General features: G+C 57.9%; 7 protein-coding genes and 1 non-coding gene across 8 annotated transcripts; 4 read left to right on the plus strand and 4 right to left on the minus strand.

Annotated features, from left to right (window-relative positions):
• The first annotated feature begins 281 nt into the window (after positions 1-281).
• On the plus strand, positions 282-354 carry VTJ83DRAFT_t40. The gene has a single exon. It is a non-coding gene; the product is annotated as a tRNA-Pro (tRNA).
• Positions 355-499: 145 nt separating this feature from the next.
• Positions 500-1303, minus strand: VTJ83DRAFT_2799 (uncharacterized protein; the record flags this gene model as incomplete). Its single annotated transcript, XM_071009108.1, has 1 exon — positions 500-1303. One exon carries the CDS (start codon positions 1301-1303, stop codon positions 500-502), a length of 804 nt encoding a protein of 267 aa, XP_070869339.1.
• A 603-nt stretch (positions 1304-1906) lies between these two features.
• VTJ83DRAFT_2800 (uncharacterized protein) lies at positions 1907-3235 on the minus strand (the record flags this gene model as incomplete). Its single annotated transcript, XM_071009111.1, has 1 exon — positions 1907-3235. The coding sequence occupies one exon, from the start codon at positions 3233-3235 to the stop codon at positions 1907-1909; it is 1329 nt and encodes a 442-aa protein (XP_070869340.1).
• A 2149-nt stretch (positions 3236-5384) lies between these two features.
• On the plus strand, positions 5385-6458 carry VTJ83DRAFT_2801 (uncharacterized protein; the record flags this gene model as incomplete). Its single annotated transcript, XM_071009112.1, has 1 exon — positions 5385-6458. One exon carries the CDS (start codon positions 5385-5387, stop codon positions 6456-6458), a length of 1074 nt encoding a protein of 357 aa, XP_070869341.1.
• Positions 6459-6724: 266 nt separating this feature from the next.
• Positions 6725-8102, minus strand: VTJ83DRAFT_2802 (uncharacterized protein; the record flags this gene model as incomplete). The annotated part of the gene is made up of 4 exons (XM_071009113.1): positions 6725-7241; positions 7325-7698; positions 7752-7856; positions 7914-8102. 4 exons carry the CDS (start codon positions 8100-8102, stop codon positions 6725-6727), a joined length of 1185 nt encoding a protein of 394 aa, XP_070869342.1.
• A 1670-nt stretch (positions 8103-9772) lies between these two features.
• VTJ83DRAFT_2803 (uncharacterized protein) lies at positions 9773-11797 on the plus strand (the record flags this gene model as incomplete). Its single annotated transcript, XM_071009114.1, has 3 exons — positions 9773-10074; positions 10138-10465; positions 10520-11797. The coding sequence occupies 3 exons, from the start codon at positions 9773-9775 to the stop codon at positions 11795-11797; spliced, it is 1908 nt and encodes a 635-aa protein (XP_070869343.1).
• A 1096-nt stretch (positions 11798-12893) lies between these two features.
• Positions 12894-14251, minus strand: VTJ83DRAFT_2804 (uncharacterized protein; the record flags this gene model as incomplete). Its single annotated transcript, XM_071009115.1, has 2 exons — positions 12894-13855; positions 13948-14251. The coding sequence occupies 2 exons, from the start codon at positions 14249-14251 to the stop codon at positions 12894-12896; spliced, it is 1266 nt and encodes a 421-aa protein (XP_070869344.1).
• A 1782-nt stretch (positions 14252-16033) lies between these two features.
• On the plus strand, positions 16034-17937 carry VTJ83DRAFT_2805 (uncharacterized protein; the record flags this gene model as incomplete). Its single annotated transcript, XM_071009116.1, has 3 exons — positions 16034-16206; positions 16283-17710; positions 17763-17937. The coding sequence occupies 3 exons, from the start codon at positions 16034-16036 to the stop codon at positions 17935-17937; spliced, it is 1776 nt and encodes a 591-aa protein (XP_070869345.1).
• Positions 17938-18143: the final 206 nt, after the last annotated feature.

The raw sequence follows: 18143 nt of genomic DNA on the forward strand, positions 1-18143 counted from the left end.
AGGGGGGGCCGGGGGGAGCTTGAGGGGGTTCGGAAGTCGTAGAGCGGAGTATTGAAGTGTAGTTGCGACAACGTATTTTTCTTACTAGGTATGAATGAGGAAAATCAGCTCGTCGGATTTCAACATCATCTATGTCTTGATGATGCATCGGTGGCTTACATCGAGTGAACGAACGTCCACTCCTGTGTTGGTGTTGACCAAGGTCCCTAAGCCCCTCGGTGCTTCGCTGCCCAACTGCAGCAAGGCAACATCAGACGCTGAGCAGATTACTTCAGCGCGGAGGCCGTGTGGTGCAGTGGTTAGCATACTCGCTTTGGGTGCGAGTGGTCCCAGGTTCGAACCCTGGCTCGGCCCTGATCAGGTCATTTTTGGTCCCAGCCAACAGTTTTCCTCTCGAATGTTGGTCTTGCGATGAGGTTTCCAGCCAGGTATTTTTGCATTAGCTAGGTACATTACCGGGGTAAGCAGTGTCACCAGCGTTGGCTGGTGGGTCCCCCTTTTATTCCGTAAACACCTCGTTCGCCACATCTGTCAACGCCTCCCTCATGGCCCGGTAGAGGAGTGGCCCGACGCTGATCCTCGCGGCGCCCAGTTGAGCGACGTCGACGGGTGTGAAATCCCGGCTTTGCACCGTGGACGCCTTCCTTGGTAAGATATTGACCATCCCGTCCAGTCCGCCGACGACTTTCTTAACATCCTCCGCAAGCATCTCCTGGTCAAACGGCCAAATCACATACACCGTCGTTGCCCCGGCCTCCAGGTACTTGCGTCCGCGCCGGATCGACTCATCCAGCGATCCAGCTTTCATCAGAAACGTGTCAGAACGCGCATTCACCACAAAGTCCGGCACACCCAGGTCAGCCGCAACCTGGAGCGAGCGGCGGATCCTCTCAACCGCCTCGTCTTCGTCCATCATGCTCCCATCTTCGTGACGCGAGTCCTCCAAGTTGATCCCAACAGCCCCAAGCTCCGTAATTGCCCGGCAAACGGCCTCTTCGAGCCGCTCACCGTATCCATCCTGAAGGTCGATCGTCAGGGGCAGTCCCAACTCGTGCGCTACGGCTGCCACCGGTGCTAGGTGTGTGAGGTTTTGCTCCAGCGTCAGGTGTTCATCAGTGGTCCCCGAAGCTTCAGCCACGGCGTGACTGGCTGAGGCGAGCGCGCGACAACCTGGGAGAGAGCCGATGATGCGAGCCGAGGTGGCGTCATAGACGTTGGCTAGACGGAGCGGAGAGCCAGGGGCGTGGAAGGCCTTGAACTCGCGCGCCCGCGCGGCGAGTGTGGTGGTGGAAGGGGCAGACATCGTGGCGTAAGCGCTCAGAAGCAATTCAGGCAAGTGGGTGTGCCTGAGCTTAGAAAATGGCCAGAACACGGGCAAGTTGATAGAATTGTGCGGATTGCTTTGTGTGTGTTCTCTCGGCCATTGGCGTTGACGTCTTTTAAGCCACTTCAGACGCCGAGACAAGCCGAAGGAGGCCGAACTCGTAGTTATTTGAGATGACATCAGAGCTCAGGCATGTAAACTACAGGGCGCACTGCAACATCACCCGCATTTTGCAGAGGACGGAGAGCGGGAGGGTGGTTTATCAGCGCTGAGCACCGGGCGTTTTACCCGAATAGCAATATAATTCATTCACGAATTTCAGAACTCGAAGATATGCCCAGCGAAAACATGAATCCTTAGTAATGCAATCCTGATCCCCAAACGCGTAGATTACAAGCTGGCACACCACGCCTTGTGGATCAGCGAGCTCGAGCGGCATGGCCGCGAGCACACAGCTCATCTTCCCTTACAACTCGCTCAACTCCTGAGTGTGCCAGGCCGTATCGAGGGCCAGTCCGAGGCAGCACGCAGCTGCATGACGGCCAAGACCCGGGGGCAGTCGGGGATCTCATTGCAGACCTGCTACGAGCCGTCGCGGTCCAGCATCACCCAGGGGTCGACCTCGTCGCCATCCACCAGCGTTCCCTTCTCCGCGCCATTGACCTCCCCGACCGTGTCTAACAAGGACCATGCCGTGTCGTCCTCATCTGCCCAGCCGCAAGTCGAAACATCCGAAACCGAAACGTCCTCCGCAAGAAAACAATCGGCCGTTGGAGAGGGCGTGGGTGCCTCGGTCAACTCATAGACGACCCTCAACAGTGGTGCGCAGTGCGCACTTGGTTGGGTCAGCTCGCGGCTGCCAGACCGTCTCCCGTGCCCTGAAGGCCCCAAGCCCGACTCCAGTGGCCCCGGAACCATCCACTGCCTAAATGCCTCGTTCTCCCCAAACGCCGAAAACGCCAGATCCACCAAATATCCCTGCCCATCGTCGCTGTCCCTCATGATCTCGTCATCGTTATTACTCTCGCCCCGACTGTGCGCCCCCTCCTGACTCGACCAGCCCCTAGGTTGCCGTTCCTGATGCTGCTGCCGCCTCTGAGGACGCCGCACCTGACGCACGCGAAGCGAGTACACGGGCATGCCGTGATCCAGATAGGCAAGCGAGAAACCCGCTCCGCGCTCGTAGTCGTTGTCGTAGAGCAGGCCGAGGCGGTAGAGCTCTGCGGTCTGGGCGTTGTCAGCGTCAGATTCGACGCCGTCGTTGTCGTTGGCGTTGTCGTCGTCGTCGAAATCGTACCCTCCATAACTCCCAGGTGCTCGGTGTCTCTTCGCCGTCTTCTCGTCTCGGAAGGCGTCCTGCCGCTCCAGCGACGGCGGGCGCGTTTGCAGGCCACCGGTGCATGCACTGCTCCTGCTCCTGGCGCGCCGCCGGTCTTGTTGAGAGCCGGAGCCGTCCTGGGACACGGAATTGCCATTACTTATGCCGTTGACCGACTCGCCCGGTAACAAGAGGCTCGAGCGCGCCAGGGTGACGCCTTCGTCCGCTTCCGCCCCCCATGGACAGTAAGGCTTAACATGATGTGTCTCGGACGTCAAGGGGGTCACGCGTGCCTCGAGGCGGTGGTGGAGCTGGCGAGCACGCGAGCGATGCCTGCGTCGTGTGCGGCTGGCTAGAACGCGATAACACTGATAACCACGCCCGAGGCGACAGGCGCCTGGCGCGCAGTCTCGGTGTTGATGCTTGCTGTCCTGCCGGGAGAGGTGCCGGCTTAGCTTGCGATTGCGGTCATCGAGCTGGTCGGCGGTGCCGACAGTCGGATCGGCGTCCCGTGCCGTGTAGTGCCGATCGGTGCAAGAAGCCCCGTGGGCGAAAGAAGAAAAATAAGCAGGATCTCTGAGTGCAAGACCCATGGTTTTTAACGTTGGTTTTTGGGGTCTTCTCTCGACCTAGTCTTGTTCTGCTGAGGACGTGCGTTGGCCGTGTCACACCGGCAACCAAGCGCAATGCTGCTCGCTGTGACCGCGAGAAATCCTATTGTGTCTGACCGAAACCGGGGAAGGCAGCCGAACTATCGAGACGTGCCTGGTGTGTCTTATACGCAGCAGCAAGGGCGGACATCGTCATGGTAGGTTCTTAAGCACTGATTGGCCTCCCCTGGAAGCGTCATTGTTGGCGGCAACCAACGGAACCTTGCTCGTCAGCCTCGTGGCCAGGCCGCAGTCGTGGGGAGGGTGGGTTGGAAACGGTTCTTATTGGGCTTTCTTGGGGGTGTTGCAGGTCCGGGTGAGTCACGGCGTGGCGGCGCGATCGGGCTGGGCCGCCTAGGCTGAACGGTATCCCCTGCCACAGCGCAGTCATGCACCCCTAACGGTCCCTCATAACTACCTCGCTGCCTATCGCCTAGGCAAGGCAGAAGCCTGCCCTTTCAAGACAACCATGTGATTGTCACAGCAGTCGCTATTTTTTGAAGATGGCGCTGCACTTGATCTAGATGACGGGATTTTTTTGGTCGACTGCAGGCAGGCCCGACGTCATGCCGATGGCCGGCAGGCGTTCCGATCAGACCCGCGGGACTGCACCATTACCAGTCACAGGAGTGAAGCGCCTGTCGTATCGTCATGAAGCTGACGTGCTGCACCATATTTTGGGGTTTTCGATGGCTCTGCGCAGTTCTTTCATGGGACACATCGGAGATTTCCAGATGTGCACTCGAATCACATGCCCTGTCTGCCTCGCGCCTATGAGTCAGCCAACGGTTGCTTCATTCCCATGATTTCGGCGATCCCACCATAGATGCGTGGGCTGGCTCTTTCTCGCCATGGATCTTTCGTGGCTCGAGAATGATGGCCATGGGGCGCTCTTGTATCCTGCGAGGTTGATTGATTTGATTGACTTTGACTGTGATGCTTGTTAAAGTCGATGGATTGGTGGCTGCGAGTGTAAGTGCGATTGCAAGGGTTAGGGTTATATATGGGAAATGTCATGTGATATGGTCGGTCCGGGAAGTGCTTGGAATACGGTCAGAAAAGTGTCTCTCACATTCAAACCTCCTTGGAAAGAGGAGCAGTTGCCCTGTGACGAGGGTGGCTGTACCAATACCATCCTGCTCTGTACAGCACCTATCAAGCATACGTCCCAGGGCTAGTGGCCTCTAGCAAGGACGGACGGCTTTTCTGAGGTAATTAAGGACAGAGGGGATGCTGAACTTGTGCGTCGCGAAAACAAGGGGCATCAGGATCCGGGGCTGTGATACGCCCTCAACCATTGACCACGAATCAGGGTCAGTTTCGTATACAACATCGTGAGAATTGTCCGTTTTTTGTCGTGTCTCAATCACTATGTGAGGTGTTTCAGCTCTAAATACCCACCTGCGCTCTTTCCCTATTCTCAACTAGACACACCACATCTGGCAGCGTTGGGTCCGTGAGCTTTGGATCCACTAATTACCAGGTCATGGAGAGAGTCTAGGTATTGAGGTAGTTACTCGTCTGTTAAGATACATGGAGACGGCATTGGAAAGGATCTATCTACTTGTCCTCTGGGACTGGGGGATCAAAACTATCGATGACCGCCCTACAGTGGGAATACCGGAGATAATAGCGTCAATCACCTAGACTACCCCTAAATGACCTGATTAACTCCGAGGGTGAATGTACACTTGGCTTATTAGCAGTCATACGCAGGACCAACAAGCTTATTACCTGGATTGAGGCCAGGCCAAATGCGAGGAGTTTGATTTCCAAGCAGGCTATCATCGTCTGACAAATCCCATCAAATATTTCTGCTGTGCCACATGAGATAGCCACTGGGACAACCGGCTGACCAATTGTTGTGACATTGGTCGTTGAGACACAAGTGAGGGCGGCTTGAGGCGATTGGTTGAACATGATCACGTTGGATGAATTAAACCATTGGGAAGGGGAAGGGCGACGGTATGATGTCTCGAGCTTTTGGAGGTATAAGAGGCAGTGGCAACAACTGCGCAAACAAAGCAGTACAACTGAAACCGTCATTCATTACAGCTTCGAAGACTAACCTCAAACCTTCATCCTTGCCACAATGACCAAGTCAGTCTCCAATCTTGCCGCCGTTTTGCCCTCCCCAGGAAGCGCCTTGGATATCCAGGAGCGCAAGATCCCGTCTCCTGGCCCGGGCGAGATCCTAATCCGCAACCGCGCCCTCGCGATCAATCCCATGGATTGGAAGCGTCAACTGTACGGATTCGCCGTTTCATCCTACCCAGCCGTTCTCGGGACCGATCTCGCCGGCGTTGTCGACCAGGTGGGCCCCGGCGTCACCTTATTTCAGCCGGGCGATAGGGTCCTCGCCTCCGCGGCCGGATTCCTGACGGGAAACTCGGACCAGGGCGCCTTCCAGACCTACACTACCGTCATGGATGCCCTAGCAACCAAAGTCCTCGACAAAATCACCTTCTCAGAAGCCGCCACGCTCCCAGCCGCCGTCTCAACCGCCACAATCGCGCTTTTTGACGTGTTGGGCTTGCCCATCTCCGATCTCGAGAACACAGCAACCAGCACCAATCCCACAAAGACGGGGATTCTCGTCTGGGGCGGCGCGTCGTCCACAGGCTCGGCCGTGGTCCAGTTTGCGCGGCTGGCCGGATTGGTCGTGTTTGCGACGGCGTCACCCCAGCATCACGACAGGGTTCGCGCTCTTGGGGCCACTGCCGTTGTCGACTACCGCTCTCCAACGGTCGTTGAGGATCTGCTCGCTGCGGCACGCGAGGCGGGCACCCCCATCACGCTGGCGCTTGACGCCATCTCAACCGAGGAAACCCTGCCGCTGGTGGCACGCGTCCTAGCCGAGTCCGAGGACGGGCCGGGCTCCGACCGTAAAAAGATACTGGCGACCTTGTTGCCCTGGCCTGATACAGTAGCCAGACCTGAGAGCGTGCAAGTCCTGTGGGTTGCCGGGCAGAGGATCTGGAAAGAAAGGATAGATTTGGGACGCTTGGTGTTTAACAAGCTGCTGGGCAAGTGGCTCGAGACAGGCGAGGTGGTCCCGGCGAAGGTGCAGGTTGTCGACGGGGGTTTAAGCAGCCTGCAGGCTGGAATGGATGAAGTCAGAAAGGGAGTGAGCGGTGTCAAGGTTGTTGTTGAGTTGGACGAGTAGGCTGACCGGTGCCCAAGGGGCGGATTACGGACCAACAGGGGTATCTATTATCAAGATGGGGTGTCATCTAGGTTCTTTCTGTTCGGAGTCCATTCCAATACGGATCGGGTCAGGTCCTATATCGCATCTTAATCATTATCGCCGCCAAACCGTCCCTCCCTATGCCTTAGGCCCATGTGAACGAAAGATATCACATCATTAACACATTCCAAGAAGAGGTCCTTCTGCACCGTAAACCATAACGTTAGTCTGAAAATAGCCTGTAGCTACCGGTCCCAAGCCGGCTTCTCAACATAGCCCCTCACGCCAAGATGGCCATCTGGCAAGGCACTTCCGCGCTCAATACCCATGCTCACTTCGTGCACGACATGCACCTCAAAGGGATTGGAACGCAGACCGTCACCCGGCGCCGCCGCCGTTGGTGAGAGCTCCAAGTCGCTTCCGTTGATGGACCCGGCCGAGTCTTCAGCCATCTTGCGATCATGACGGGTTCGTGCACCTTGGGCTTCGACAGCCGACGGACCGCCAGCCGAGATGGTGCTCCGGCCATTGGTACCAGAAGATTTCCCCCCGTACATGTACCCTTCGTTGGTCGAGCGACCAAACTGCGAGCCGAGGAAGGGGAACAACCGGTTGAGGAGGGGCCGCAACGTGGGCAAACAAGCGCAAGTTATGGCCGAGGTGAGCTCGATGCAAGACCAGATGGATGGTTCGACGTTCCACCATGGGAAGTCTTCGGTAACCTTCAGGTAGCGAATACGAATGCCGGAGATGATAACGGTGCTTTAAAGGCCCTGTCAGCATATCTCGGGTCGCGCTTGTGCGGTTGAATGAGGTGGTCAGGAAGGGGGGATGGTGATGCTCACAAGAAACCCAGACAGAAAATGCCCAGGAGAACCAGCTTAGAGCCTCGGGCCAAGTTTAGCTTCAAGATGGCCGGCAGTGGAAGGCAAAACACGGCCACGTCGGTGATGATGTTGCCGGCAGCGTTGATGTACCACTGCGGCTGGTTTGGAATGCACTTGGACTCGATGGTGAAGTCCCAGAATCCCGAAACAGGAGTGCACGTGAAGACGCCGACCATGACCTGCGAAAACGCCCACCCTCCGACGATGAACATGCTGACCAGGTAGACGATGCGCATTTGCGCCACCGCCAGCACGCGATAGTACTGGAGGAGGAACGTCATCTTTAGGAAGAGCAACGCTGAGCAGTACATGACAATGGACACATAGAAATCCTGCCAGTGTTAGTGCCTGGCACATGGCCGAGTTGTCTGCCGGCGACACTTACCCGCATGTACAGCGGAATGTCCGTCGGGGCCATGGTGTAAACGTGCCGACCCAGGCCATACTTGGTCATGTGGGCTATGGCAATACCGGTGCCGTAGATGGTGAGCTGGTCGTTGTCAGCCGAGGATCCAAACATGACGCCGAGAAATGAAATCGGACGTACCAAGCCAACAATGCAGACGTAGTCATCGGCACCGGCCTGCTTGATCACGACCATGCGGGTCCATAGCCGCAGGCCGAGCATGAGGGTGGACCATAGGAGGCAGAAGATGACAACGCCAGTGATGGTGCCGCGCCTGTCATCTGTGAAGGCGCCCGGCGGCAGGGCAGCGGCTCCGGCAGCCGAGTCCATGGCGAGCAGGGGTCGCGCACGTGGGACCGGGATGAGGGCAGCAAATGCGAGGTGGGATAGGTCCAGGAAGTCGCAAGAAGAAAATCAAGGGTCGAAACGGTTTTCCGCAGCAGATGTGCCACGGCCTAAAGTTGATGAAGGAGTGAGGTCACGAGGATGGCTCGGCGACCTCAGCTTGGCCATGATCGGCCGGAGTGGTTATCGGTTGCGGAGAAGCGCAAGAGACCTGTCGGTGATGGCGCCTGATTCGGTGCTCGCTGACTCCCCTCGACAGGTGTTCCCGGGCGAGACAGAGGCCTGAGCGGAAGAGCAAGGGGATGGAGAAGCTGCTTGGGTAGGGGGGAGATAGCCCATGGTGGCGAGCCACCGAGGCAAGGCGAAACTGCAGCGCACAAACCCGTTGCACCCACACGATGTTGATGAGGATTTCATGTTGGAACTTCAGAGCCAGAGTGAATTGGTTGCCCAACCCAGGCAAGACTGCGAGAGGGGAGAGGGCGCGATGCCTCCAGTGGCTCGCTACTGGCCTAGCCTGTGGCACCAAGGGCAGGCAGTCCAGACAATGCACCAATTTAGCAGAGGCAAGTCCACGTGTTTGGTAGCGTGGTTTTATCACTAAAGCAGCGTAGGGTGGTGTAGTACTGGTAGTAGTGTAGAATTAGTATGCACTTCACACGATGTACATACAGTATGGTACATATATGGAGTTGGTTCGCCCTTTGGTAGCGTCAACTAGGTACCTATCGGTGGGGTGCGTTGGAGTGTGTGTTGAATCTGAGTTTGGGTTGCGAAAGTGCCCACCCAGGCAGCCGTCGTCCGAGCCGAGTTGTTGGGTTTGTGCACAGACAACAGGCCAAGAAGCCGGGTCAGGAACCCGCTTCTGCTGCATAACAGGGTTTCGCTGCCAATACGCAGTGTAGCGGATGTCTTCCGCTCCAGTCCGTGCGCTTGCATTGGATGGTTGAGGCCAGCTGGGGCCGCAGCAATCCACGTGGCCGGGTATTTCCATGGAGGCAGGGCCCTTGATAGTGCAGGCAAGAGTGGGGAATTATCAGGCCATGCTCAAAAATAGGAGTCCCAAAGGGTTTGCCCCTTTGTTTGATCCCGAGGCGTGGCGGCCACTGCAATTCAAAAATCGACGGCGTCCAGCTTGGAATTCTGCAGGCTACGGCCACTCCGTAGTACCTACCCAGCAAGACCGGGAGAACAGACCCCAGAACCCTGTCGGCCAAGCCGTCTTCGGGATGGCAGAACCGGTTTGACAACCAACAAGTCTTCAGGACAGCCGTGGTCTTCCCGCCTGTGGAGCGTGGAATCTGCCGAGTGGCCCGGTTGTTCTCTGCCATGCGCTGCGGCCCCCAATGGTGCCCTGCGGTACCGAACTTCCAAGACCCGACTCCAGCAAAATATGGGACTAGCCCGCGCGCTAGTTGTTATCGTCAGCGTTACATGGGCTCATCAATGCTGATTCTCCATAACATTTAGCTCTGCATGCTTGCAAGGCTAGAATGATGAAAGGAGTTTAAATGGGGCACTTCGTGTTGGACGTGTTGGTCCATTGTAGATTTTAAAGGCGACAATTGCGCCCGTGATTCCGGTCTTGAATCTCCAGTCCTTCGCGGCAACCTGCGCCAGAATTCCAAATTCTCCGAAAGCTGGTATCTAGCGCGATGGCTCTCAAACGGCTCGCGGTGCTGGCGCTCGCCAGCAGGCTTGTTTCATGCACTCCCGCCTCGTTTGTGACGGAGGACCCCGCGCCCACGGAGACCCCCTCCCCGGAGGAGCCAGCCGAGGACATCGCCAGCAGCTTCGTTCTGGATCTCCTCGCCAACCTCACGCAGGCCGAAGAGACGCAAACCAACGAGAAGCGCAGCCTCTTCACCTGCCGGCAAGACTCGCTCACCGTCAACCTTGGATATGCCAAATACAAGGGTTACCATGACGCCTCAACAGGGCTCAACTACTGGAAAGGGTACGAGCACCTCCGTTGTCTATTCCTGACTTGGTCCTGCTTTCTATTGACACCTGCCTCCAGAATCCGGTACGCCGCTCCTCCTACGGGAAGCTTGCGGTGGCAGCCTCCGCAGGTGCTCCCGCCCGAGCTCTTCCCGCCCACCATCAATGCCTTTGACTTTGGGCCCGTGTGCCCGCAGGCGATGCCATCCCTTCCCTATGCGCCCCATATCCCGGGCAACGAGGACTGCTTGTTCCTGAACGTCTATGCCCCGGCCGGTGCGAAGAAGCTCCCCGTACTCGTCTACATCCACGAGGGTGGTTACGGGTTCGGCGATGGGCGCCGTGACATGACCGAGATCATCAATGCCAACGACAAGGGCTTCGTGGCGGTGACCATCCAGTACCGGGTGAGTTGTCAAGGTCGTCGGGGGTCTTGGCGCAGGGGCTAACGGTGTTTGCAGCTTGGTGCCTTCGGCTGGCTGTCGTCCAACGAGGTCAAGAAGAAGGGCGTCGTCAATGCCGGCATCCTGGACCAGGCGCTCGCTCTGGCCTGGGTTAAGCTGCACATCTGCCAGTTCGGCGGTGACCCTTCGCGGGTGACGATTTCTGGCGAGTCTGCTGGCGGCGGCTCCGTCATGTACCATGGCATCGCCCTCGGCGGTAACATCGGCAACTTGCTGTACAAGCAGGGCATTGCTGCGTCGCCGTACCTGCCCTCCCAGTACAAGTATAACGATCCGGACCCAACCGCCAACTACTATGCCTTCTCGCAAGCTGCCGGCTGCCCTGGCAGCGGCAACGTCTTCAACTGCCTCGTCGGCAAGGACACCAACGCGCTGCAGCTGGCCAACCACCAGGTCACTCAGGCGGCGCCGTTTGGCTATTGGGCCTTTGGTCCCGTCACGGATAACAGCTACATCCTGAACCGTCCGGTGCAGCAGTTTGCCACCAAGAAGATGAACGGAGACAGGCTGCTGGTGGGCCACAACGCCAACGAGGGAAGCCTTTTCGTGCCGCCTGGCATCATCACCGAGGCCGATCTCATCGGCTGGCTGTCGTCGGCCCAGCTCAAGAACCTGTCGCCGACGCAGCTCAACACCGTGCTTGCCGCCAACCCCAACAGCGCGAACACGGACCCCAGCGCGCCTATGTACGACACCACGGGCCTCAGCGGGCCGACGGCTCTTGAGATGTCCAACGATGCCAATGGCCAGCAGCAGCGTGCCAACAACATCTACGCCGAGGCGACCTTCGCCTGCCCGACCTTCTGGCTCGCCTCGTCGTACACCAAGCCTGGCAAGGCCGCGTACGTGTATCAGTACAGCGTGCCCCATGCCGCTCACACCGCCGACATGGGCGCCTACTTCGGCCCCCAGGAGCCCAACCACTCGGACGACTTCTCGCTCGCCTTCCGCCGCATCTGGGGCAACTTCATTCGCACTGGTAACCCTTCCATCTCCCCCGCCATCGCCAACGGCGCTGCCGCTGCGGACCCGACGGCCCCGCACCCGATCTCCAACTGGCCTACCTGGAACGAGGCGAACCCCAAGATGGTCAATCTCAACATCACCGGCGGCACGCCGTACACGGTGCCGACGCTGTACGGCACCACCGTCACCCAATACGCCCAGCCGGGCCTGCTCAACGCCATTAGCGTCGTCAACGTCGCCAACTGGGAGGGCGGTCGCCTCGACCGTTGCAACGTGTACAAGAGCCTGGCTCCGAGCATTCCTGTTTGAGTTGCTGCTTCTTCCGGTCTGTGAGATAGTGTTACTAGGCGTTTGTGGGTGATTCGTTTGGAGTTGGTAATACATGACGGGTGAGAGTAACTTAGATGCCTAATGTCGTGCAGAGTTCGTAGTCACATCTGCGGCCTGTCTAATTATGTCAATACTCCTCGCAATAGCAAAGAGAAAGGAAATAGCTCCCTTTGACTCAGCCACATTACCACCGTGAACTGGTTGTCCCCAACGTTGACGGTCCTCGGGCCGTTCGCGGACCTAAACTCGTGATTCATGTTCCTGTAAGGTATCTGGCAAGCAAGAATGAGACATTGTCTTGCAACGTACACAGTACACAGCCGGGGTCGATCCTGGCTTTCCATCAACAGCCCAATCCTCATCAAGGGTGGTCCGTGTTTGTTTTACCCATCAAGCTGCAAGAAAAAGAACAACCGAAACATAGGAAGCCTGCACTACCACTAGCCGTTTCCTCCACCCCGACGACTGGAAGACTGCCTGCAATATGGATGATCGTCTTCTTTGCCGTCACCCACACCACAGTAGTACCGCCCCTGTCCACCACCTAGCCTCGGATGGTTGCCAATGCCGTCGGGCAGTAATTACGGCGCTGACAACAAGACGGACCGCGCCATGGCCAGCGCTGGCGCGTGCTTCTTATCAGTTGCCGTGTTTTACTCACGCAAGTAGTTCCCCAGACACAAGAACGTTGGAATGTTTTGACAGTGAATTGAGGACATTTGCTGAGCCCAGGAAATTGAGTTTGATCCATGGTTAAGTAGACTCAGCCAGAACAGGTTGCCTGCCAACCCTGGCTGTACGCAGTAAGTATTTTCTGCTAGAGCGTCATCTGCCATCAACTGTGCGAGGCCCCCAGATATCCCGAGCTCCAGAGCCCGACCTTAGCTCCATTATTATCCAAGTTCCATGACTAAGGAGGTTTGTTTATGCGGCAAAGCTGTATTCTGGGCATCATGACGTTCCGAAAACTCTCGGCATCAGAACTACCAGGGTTGAGGCATGGTCCTGGGATGCGCAAAAGCTCGGGGCTGTTAACACTAGACAATTCTTCAATAATACAAACAGGCCTCCCTTCTCAATAATACTGTGGTGGCTGCGTGCGCGGCGGGTGTGTCATGATCTCGACGGCAGTCTGTCCTCCAAGTTCGACTACGTCGTAGTGAATTTTTGGCCGCGGCTCGTGCTGCATAATCTCAACTGCCATATGTCCGTCAATCTCGACAGGTCTCATGTGCTGATTTTGCGGCTCAGGTTGCCCAGCGACTGATGGGTAGCTGGCAACGGCTGCCATGGGTTGGTACATGGCAGGGCTGTCGTTGGTGATTGTCGTCGTGGACTGGTACTCGGACGGGGCCGTTGAAGAGGGGGGAAACGCCGACGCCAACTCGGCCAGCTGCCCGCGACCAGCCTGGCGGCCCAGGCGGAACACGATAAACAATATCGCTGACAAGACCAGCAAGCCTAGGGGAATTCCCAGACCGAGGCCAAGCTTAAGAGGGAGGGACCGATCAGATCCAGAGGAGGATTCGGGTGAGTCGGCGGACTGCGATGAAGCCGACCTCGAGCTGGAGTCAGTGGCGCCATCCGTTTTGGACTCGGAGTCGCGGTCCGTGGCGGGATCGGAGCTGGAATCGGCGTCCGGGTCGCGGGTCGGCTTTGCAGCTGCGGCCCCTGACGAGGTGCTCGCACCATCCCTGTCAGAGGGCGTCGTAGCCGTTAGAACCGACTCTCCAGAGGTTGCATCGCCGTCATGCGTTGTCGTAGGTCTGGAAACAGAGGTGGTGGTGTGTGTCTGGCCGTTGTCGTCCGTGCTTGGCGAGGGACTGGGGGAAGCGCCGGATGGGAGGATCGTATATCGCGACCGTCCGCCGGCCGTGGGGGGATACCGGGTCAGCTCTCCTGTGACCCTCGTCGACACTCGTTGGCCGTTCGTGTCGAGGAACACTCCCTGGCCCCGGTTGCAGCAGTTGGGGTCATCGTCACAGCAGAGGCTGCCGTCCGCGCAGGTCTTGACCCTTGGATACTTGTCCAGCTCCTCTGCGGTGTCCCGCGTCAGCCAGATGATGGGCTTACTGGCACCAGCACAGGCTGGACGGATCCCAAGTCGAGGTACAGAGGTAGTAGCTTACCGTACATGCAAATCTGAGCACAGCTCTCATCCCAGCCTTTGATGGCGCAGGGCCCGCGGACAGGCTTTGCCTTGGAGAACGGGTCCGAATCAGCGGTGCAGAGTCGGTTCGAAAGACAGGTCGCCGTGGGACCGCAGCAGGCATTTGAACCAGGGCATATTGTCGAGTTGTGCGCGACGGTGCCGTCGAATTTGTAACACTGGATCAGCTGGGCCTTGGCCGGTACAACTGCCTCGATGAAAAACACCGCAGCAGGTAACACGGCGAGCGCGACATGGAATAAACGGTTCCCCGGAGCCGCCATGGCAGACTGCTACCTGCTGACTGAGGTCAGCAAGTTCAATCGATGGCACAATGGAACTTGACACAGCGTGGGAACAGATGCCGAGCTCTGATGGACCAACTCAGCGAGTCTGGCGAACCACCGTAAACGCTAGTGCCAACTGAAGCCGCGGAGACGAGGGCATCTGCGCGACAACAGGCAGTCGCAGGGATTTAATAACTAGTTAACTAATTGTTTTAGATCAGATCGTCGTTCGTGGCACGCCCCTTTCCTTGACACCTGAACCCCTGGTCAACTCCATGCATGCGGCATGCGACCGAAATGCTCGCACCTGACTTTCACTTCGCTTGTTTGCCAAATGCGAGCGTCAGACGTCGAGGAGAGGCACAGGGGAGAAAAAGCGGCCTACTGTGTACACACTGCGGCGCGGCCCAGCCCTACCGCGCAAACCGAGAACGAGCATCGGCTTCCTCGAGGGCCCATGAATGGTACCTTAACTACCTCAAATAAGGCAGCCAGCCAAATCATCGCAAAGCTGTGTACAACATAAGGTAACTACCCCCGGCTAGGTACCGGTGAGCTTCCACGGTTTCCTTTCTAGCCCAAAGGCCTGTCCGGGGGGAAGGGTTAAGTACTATACATTCCCGTGTGTTATTGTAAAGAATCTCCAATCTCTAGATCTACTGTGTAATATAGTACAGCACCCGGGACGCAGCTGAATTGAGGGCATGGATCACGCACGCCAAGAATCGATTTTTTTGTGGCTGCTGACGGCAGGGCGGCAGAAGAGCGAATCGCTTGCACGCCCTGCCACATAGGCCTGTGGTGATGGGGACAGCTATTGGACCGGATTGACGGCCCCGGATCTGAACCCTGGGCTGGAATCGGCGATGCTACGGCGCGGCAGCCACCTAGGCGACGCCCGCGGTTGGGGCAATGGCGGGCTTGGGCCCATCAAGCGGATAGGTGTTTTGTGCCTGTGTGGAAGTCCCTACCTGACCTCACTGGGTACCTACCGGTAGGTAAGGTACCTACGCAGTAAGCAACTTAACTTCATGATGACGGTAAGTTGCCTCAACAGGGTCTACCGCATCGTTACCCATCGTCTAACCGTGGAGCCCAGAACTTGCGACGCCAACTTCTACCATGTGAGGTACGTTATTGACCATTGGGGGCACAAGAGAGCACCAAACTCGTCGAAACAACCTCGGACGGCCTCCAAAAAACAAGCACTTGCTTCAACGCCTCCATGAAGTCCTGGGTACTGCGTAAGGTGGAGTTGGTAATGTTCTCTAGCTCGGGCTCTACTATTAGCGCCATTCGCCTGTCCTCATCGCCTTCTCACTTCTACCATCTCATCACCTGCTGCTGCACCACTGCCGTCTACCCCGTCGCGTTCCAAATGGAAGTATGCAATGCATACAGTGACGAAGATGGCCGGTAGGATCCCTAGTCCGGACCCGAGCCTGAGTCCTAACGTGTTCTCCTACCGGCATCTGGAGACTCCGCGGACGTCGCCGACGATGTGCCTCGAATGTTGTATTGGAGGTTGGAAGGTCTGGGCAGTCCATTTCGCCGTGGAGACCGGCGGGACTGGACCGGGAGCCCGCCGGCTGCTGCCCCACTTTCCGCCCCTGGCAAGCTGCCCCACATCCATTGGCGTTTGTGAAACCTGATGCCGGTGTGGGGAACGGGCCATCCAAAAAATCAACCCTCACGCTCGCATCGCAGGTCTCTGAACTTGACATTGCTTGCCGCCGCCCACAGCCTGCGAGGCATGCGATTTATCCTCCGATTGGCATCATGGCTGCCGGCGAGACTAGTCAGCCACAGAACGACATGCCGTCCAGCGTTCCCGGATCCGAGTCCGCTGGCGCGCCGACCGGAAAGCACGGCGGCGAGCGCGGGAAGCGTGGCGGTCGCGATCGAGGCAACGACAAGCGGAAGCGCAAGCACAACGGCTTTGGCAGCGCCAAGTAGGTCACGTTCGCTCACCTATACGGCGCGTCCGGCGGGGCCTCAGCAGCCATGCCGACACTAACGAGATGCTAGGGGTGACCTTCCCGGGAAGCGCGAACAGATTCAGAACAACCGCGATGCGAAACGCCGGCGCGTCATCGACAACAACCACGACGGCCAGAGCTACATGAGCATTCCCTTCACCCCCGAGGAGATCGCCGCCGAGGAGCGCCGGCCCAAGCGCAAGGTTGCTGTCATGATTGGCTACGCTGGCACCGGCTACCACGGCATCCAGATCAACCACAAGGAAAAGACCATCGAGGGCGATCTCTTCGCCGCTTTCGTCGCCGCGGGTGCCATTTCCAAGGCCAACGCCGACGACCCCAGGAAGTCCAGCCTGGTGCGCTGCGCCCGCACCGACAAGGGCGTGCACGCCGCGGGGAACGTCTTGTCTCTCAAGCTGATCGTGGAGGACGAAGACATCGTCGACAAGGTCAACCAACACCTGCCCGACCAAATCCGGGTCTGGGGAATCCAGCGCACGAGCAATGGCTTCAGCTGCTACCAGGCCTGCGACTCTCGCCAATACGAGTACCTGATGCCCAGCTACGCCTTGCTGCCGCCGCAGCCCCACAGCTTCCTGGGCAAGAAGCTGGCCGAGGCGGCGCACGAGAAGGGCGTCTATGACGACTACATGGCGCGAATTGGCGAGCTCAAGGACTTTTGGGCCGACGTGGAGAAGAACGACATCCAACCTATCCTTGCCAAGTTCGATCCGGATGTCAGGGCGTCGGTTCTCAAGAAGATCCGTGACACGCAGGACCAGAACCTCGACGACAACGAGGAAGGGACGAACCCAGATTCAAAGTTGGCTGCTGCAGCCGAGCCGCCAGGCGCAGAGTCGACCGCCATCCCCACCCCGCAGCCCAACCAGGCAGCCGAGGGCAATAAGACCGAGCGCGAGCTGACCCCCGCCGAGATGGCCCTCCGGGAAGTCAAGGCGGCGTACGTCGCAGCGAAACGACGGTACCGCGTCAGCCCGGACCGCATCGCAAAGTTGCAGGAAGCTCTCAACCAATACCTCGGCACGCACAACTTCCACAACTACACCATCCTCAAGGCGCACAACGACCCCTCGGCAAAGAGGCACATCAAGTCGTTCGTTGTGAACCCCGAGCCCATCACGATCCGCGACACCCAGTGGCTCTCGCTGCGTGTCCATGGTCAGTCCTTCATGATGCACCAAATCCGCAAGATGGTGGCAATGGCCGTCATGGTGGTGCGCTGCGGCGCGCCTTTGAGCCTCATCTCCGACAGCTACGGTCCGCGCCGAATCAGCATCCCCAAGGCCCCTGGTCTGGGACTGATGCTCGAGCGGCCCATGTTTACCGAGTACAACAAGAGGGCGCCCTCGCTGGGTAAAGAGCCCATCGACTTTTCCAAGTGGGAGGATAAGATCAAGGAGTTCAAAGACCAGCACATCTACCGGCGCATGTTCGAGCTGGAAGAGCAGGAGAACTCGTAAGTCTGAGCAAGCACAGACGGTTTGAAGCTCGCTGACTGTTGTTTCCAGATTCCATCTGTTCTTCAACCAGGTTGACAACTTCCGGACCGACTACTTCCTCTGGGTGACAGCTGGAGGCCTGGAGGCGTCTCACGAACGCTCTGCCCGCACGGAAAAGGTGCCCAAGGCGCTGGAGACGGAGTTGGGCGAGGAAGGCGACGGCGTGGAGGAGGTGGGCACGTAGGTGAAGTCAGGTCATGGTCTGCCCTTGCGCAACACGCCTGATCGCTTTTACGTTGGCTTTCGGAATGTCGGATACACCGTGCTTTCTCCAAACAACACAGCAGTCTCGGCCCTTGAGGACTGCGCGGCAAGTCAAACAGCCACTGAGCATGTCTTCATACGTCTTCTCGTGCAGCATACGTTGACTGTTTGTGCATTTCGTCGACT

Source organism: Remersonia thermophila, chromosome 2 (genome assembly GCF_042764415.1).
Source record: "Remersonia thermophila strain ATCC 22073 chromosome 2, whole genome shotgun sequence".
Lineage (NCBI taxonomy): Eukaryota > Fungi > Ascomycota > Sordariomycetes > Sordariales > Chaetomiaceae > Remersonia > Remersonia thermophila.